A 5,000-nucleotide genomic window follows, 5' to 3' on the forward strand; every position below is an offset into this window, starting at 1 on the left:
TGCGAGTGAAGCAAACATTCTGTGGTAGGCTATGATTAAATTAGGACCAAAAACAGGGAACAATAACGCAGATGACCACTTCATAATGTTAGAACACATTAAACATTTTCCCCTCTGGGAAATTAAGACTCATCTAAATCACCCGGTAAATCACAGCATTTATTTGACTGCCAACAGAAAAACATATCAAATGAATATGGCTGCACAATGAAATGTTTAATGCATAATCAAGTTCACAGACAAACTCAAAGAAAATGATTGAAATTGTTTCTCCAGACTCTGACGTGGGGTGGGACTCAGAGGAGGGGGAGTCTGCAGTGGTCCTGGACCTGACGGTCGTGCCCCCGCGAGTTGCAGCCTCCACCTCCAGCGCGCCGACTTCCACCTTCTTATCAGCTTTGAATATATATCTTGGCAAACATAACACGGGATGATGTACAAGGAGGGGACAGATACCTAGTGAAAGTACTATTGGTTGCTAGTAAAAAGACAATAACGAGGGCTTGGTATTAGGTGGAACCCCCAACCAAGGTGCAGTGGCTGGGTGTTGTGGAGGAGATGTATGTTAGGGAGAGGTTCACGCATGCATTGAGGATGCATGAAGGAAAGTTTGAAGGGAGATGGGAAAAATGGATGGATTATAGAAGGAAGTGTGATGATACCACTAATATTAAAATTGTCAAATTTGAGTAAGAAAAAAAAGCTGCATGGATGGAAGTACCCATAAGCTGTTATTGTAAGTTTTTATGTTTTATTGTATTGTCGTTGTATGGATGGAAAATGCTAATAAAGATTAAAGTAAATAAGACAAAGAATATGTATCTTGGCTATGCACACACCAATAAGCCAGCCGTCACGCGCAGCGCCTGCCTCCAGTCTAGCCCTACCCTGCTGTGCGCCAGGATGAATGAGTCATGCGTGGAGCCAGGCCTACGTGCCACTACACTTGTGATGAGCATGTCACATATGATTTGGGTATTTATAGTGTGCACATTTTAGCGATTCACATAGACGTATTCATTCACTGATGGTGCCCTTATGTGGGTGCAGTCGCCATCGCCGTCACCTCTTTGGAGTTCTATCTCGGGCCAGTAGGCCGAGTAGCGCCGGATTCATTTAGGCTCGCATTACGCACAGGAGGACTGTCATTTATATGCTTACCAAAGAGCAAACAGGTCCACATGATCACATATTAATGACAATCTAATTGGTCAATTATTGCCGTTTGATGGAGTGCCTGCATTAAGTGTGTGACATATAGCGCGGAAGGGTTTGGGACAGCGCATAGGTACAGTTTGGGGAACAAATCCATATCGAACCATGAATGAGCCGGTTAGAGGACACGTCTAATCTTGCATTGCGATATATGTTTGTGCTGAATTGGCCTAGTAGCCTACATGATTGTGCGTTCATGAACTGTCGCTCTTATTCTCTCCGTCAAACATAGTAATTCACCGACGCACCACCTGCGTCGCCAGTTCCCCCTGTGTTCAAGAAGGGCGTAGAACACCGTGTAAATCGGTACGCCAACTGGAGAGGTGTCCTACAAAAGCGCGGAGAAAGGCGACTAAATTTTCGCCCTTACGGCTTGATAAATCGCAATGTGGGGGGGGCAAATGGCGTACGCCTGAACTCGCGAAAAAGACCGTGTAAAAGAAGGCGTACCTCAATGATAAATGAGGCCCCAGGTGTTCAACACGTCTCTGGAGGAGCCGGTTCCTGAGGGCTATGAAGAAGTGTCTGACATCGTCCCACCATACAGCGCCTTCTCAGCACAGGGACAACCACAGGTACACACCCAGACACACACACACACCCACACACACACACACACACACATTACATTTACATCACATTACAGTAATTTAGCTGATGCTTTTATCCAAAGCGACTAACAATAATTGCATTTAACGTAGGAAAGGTCAATGTACTACTACTTGCCAGAACTCAAGTGCATCTTCTTTCTAAAACAAGTGACTAAGAGCATAATCTAGTGCTGAAGACAAGGTGCAAGAATAGCAATCTAAAGTGCTTAAGAGGGAGGATCGTGGTAGTACTTCTTGAAGAGATGAGTTTTGAGTCTGTGGTGAAAGATGGGCAGTGACTCTGCCGTCCTGACATCAGTGGGCAGTTCGTTCCACCACTGCGGGGCCAGGACAGAGAAGAGCCCTGACCGTGTCGATCGACCACAGGGGCCTCGGAGTGACAGGGCAACAAGTCGCTCTGAGGTAGCAGAGTGTAGCGGTTGGGAAGGGGTGTAGGGTTTGACCATGGCCTGGAGGTACGAGGGGGCTGTTCCTTTCAAAGCCCTGTAGGTTAGCGCCAGAGTTTTAAACTGGATGCAAGCCGCTACAGGGAGCCAGTGTAGGGAACGGAGAAGGGAAGTTATGTGGGAGAACTTGGGGTGGTTGAACACCAGGCGAGCAGCAGCTTTCTGAACAAGTTCCAGGGGTTTAATGGCTGACGCCGGGGTCCCAGCAAGGCAAAGCAAGTTTATTTGTAAAGCACATTTCAGCAACAAGGCAATTCAAAGTGCTTTACATGAGACATTAAAAGCATCAAGACAAAGTGCAACCCATAAAAGGTCATATAAAACAAAGTGAGAAAAATCAGAACATTTAAAACAAAATGCAGGAAAAATAAAATACAGGAATAAAAGTTACAGTGCAGTGTATGAATAAATAATTATTAGATTTAATAAAAACCAGCAGCAAAAAGAAAAGTCTTCAGTCTTGATTTAAAAGAACTGAGAGTTGCAGCAGACATGCAGTTTTCTGGAAGTTTGTTCCAGATATGTGGAGCATAAAAACTGAACACTGCTTCTCCATGTTGTGTTTGAACTCTGGGGACAAAAAGCAGACCTGTGCCAGATGACCTGAGGGAGGTAGTTGCAGTAGTCCAGGCGGGAGATGACCAGGGCCTGGATGAGCACCTGCGCTGTTTCATCAGTGAGGAAAGGGCCAATCCTCCTGATGTTGTAGAGCAGGAATCTGCAGGAGTGTGTGACAGATGTGATATTTGCCGAGAACAACAGTTGTTCGTCCAGGGTCACACCCAGATTCCTCGCAGTCTGAATTGCGAGCGAATGTCAGAACCTAGAGATGTAGTGTAGAGGGAAAAAAGGAGAGGACCCAGGACAGACCCTTGTGGAACCCCCATTTGCACACACACGCACACACACACACACACACTAACAGTCTGTGTGTACCCCAGGGTGATCTGGTGTATGTGAACTATGGTCGTACTGAAGATTTCTCCCAGCTGGACAGAGAGATGGGCGTGAACGTGAGCGGGAGGATCGTCATCGCCAGATATGGGAAGATCTTCCGCGGGAACAAGGTAGACTAAGCTCCTCCCACTAGAGGCCGTGCTGACATCATCTCCCCACAGTCAGTCATCAGCCCAGTGTATCATTGTTGAGTTACATCAGTGTTGTATTAACAAGTTGTAACATAGTAATTACTTTGTATATTATTGATGTAAACCGGGCTCTGTTCTGGTCTGGTAATGTTGCGATGAGGGGGATAAAGTAATTCATATTATCTGACTCTAACACACATAGTATATAAACCTAACCTGTGTCCTATTAGACACACTCAGACATGCCTTAGACGTCAGTGTGTAATCGGCTGTGCCGTGTCATGTGGTCAGCGCTCTGGCCGGTCTGTGTGAGTGGACATCAGTACATAACAGTCTGTGTGAGTAGCCTGTTCTTAAAGCAGCTGCTCATCCAGAGCAATTATGTTTTACAGAGCGAAAACCAGTGGCCCTTTAATAACAGTTCCTGACTGTACTGTAGGTACTAGGGAGCTAACCTGCTGGGTGATACAGTAGCTGCAGCTTAGTAGACCAACCAAAATAAGGACTAAGAATAGAGATAAGGATCTGTGTGTAGGTTAACAACACCCAGGATGAGACAGTGACATGAGAAGGATCAGGTACTTGGAACAGGATGCAGGCTAATAGATGCAGGTTAATACTGCAGATCTATCAGCCAAATAGTCAAATGAAGCAGTGATTCAATCAATGTATTCTTTACAAAACATACTTCCAGAAATGATGAATACGACGTCCTGTAGTAATAAGACGTATTGTAGAAATGGTCATGGTAAATGGACTGCACTTAAATAGCGTTTTTATCCAAAGCGCTTTACAATGGCCTCTCATTTACCCATTCACTCACACATTCACTCACACATTCACACACCAATGCAAGAACCAGCCTGCTCATTAGGAGCAATTTGGGGTTCAGTGTCTTTGCCCGAGGACACATCGACATGTGTAGAGCGGAGGAGCTGGGATTGGAACCGCTGACCCTATGATCTTTGGACGACCTGCTCTACCTACTGGCTATGTGCTTACTCACACAGGAGCCCATTCCCACGGAAACCTCCTAAACTGTTCCTGGTCCTAAACCAACCCCAACATGGCTATGTGCCTAATGCACAGGGGCTTCAGACTCAAGGTCATGTTCATGTTTCTTTCATTGTTTGTAAGGGAAAAACTACCCACAATGTAATGTAATTGTCAATGAGAAAAATCAACAGAAGATTGCCACCATGTGGTGGGCTCTGGTACTAGTGTAACTGACTGTTAGGGCGGGCCTGAGTAACAGACTGACTGACTGACTGACTGACTGACTGACTGACTGACTGACTGACTGACTGACTGACTGACTCACAGCTGTGAACCAGCAGACAGACCAGCTGTGAACCAGCAGACAGACCAGCTGTGAACCACCAGACCAGCTGTGAACCACCAGACCAGCTGTGGATCACCAGACCAGCTGTGAACCAGCAGATAGACCAGCTGTGAACCAGCAGATAGACCAGCTGTGAACCAGCAGACAGACCAGCTGAGAACCACCAGACAGACCAAATTCTGGAGCAGATCAGAATCATGGGGTGGGTCCACGGCCAGCCATTCACCTCCATTCATTTTTTGGACTTGAGGGGAAAAAATCCCCCCATTAATTGTCAATGGGGGGGATTGAATCGGCC

General features: G+C 46.2%; 1 protein-coding gene across 1 annotated transcript in view; it reads left to right on the forward strand.

Annotated features, from left to right (window-relative positions):
• Positions 1-1,676: 1,676 nt before the first annotated feature.
• The window catches only part of LOC311329998 (glutamate carboxypeptidase 2-like), a gene marked incomplete at both ends in the record, with an annotated part of 19,511 nt that continues 16,187 nt past the window's right edge, over positions 1,677-5,000 (forward strand). Inside the window, 2 exons of the mRNA XM_084461948.1 lie at positions 1,677-1,790; positions 3,214-3,339. Of these exons, the coding sequence (XP_084318074.1) occupies positions 1,677-1,790; positions 3,214-3,339 (240 nt within the window). The remainder of the gene's footprint in view (positions 1,791-3,213; positions 3,340-5,000) is intronic.

This window comes from Borostomias antarcticus (assembly GCF_949987555.1).
Source record: "Borostomias antarcticus genome assembly, chromosome: 1".
NCBI lineage: Eukaryota > Metazoa > Chordata > Actinopteri > Stomiiformes > Stomiidae > Borostomias > Borostomias antarcticus.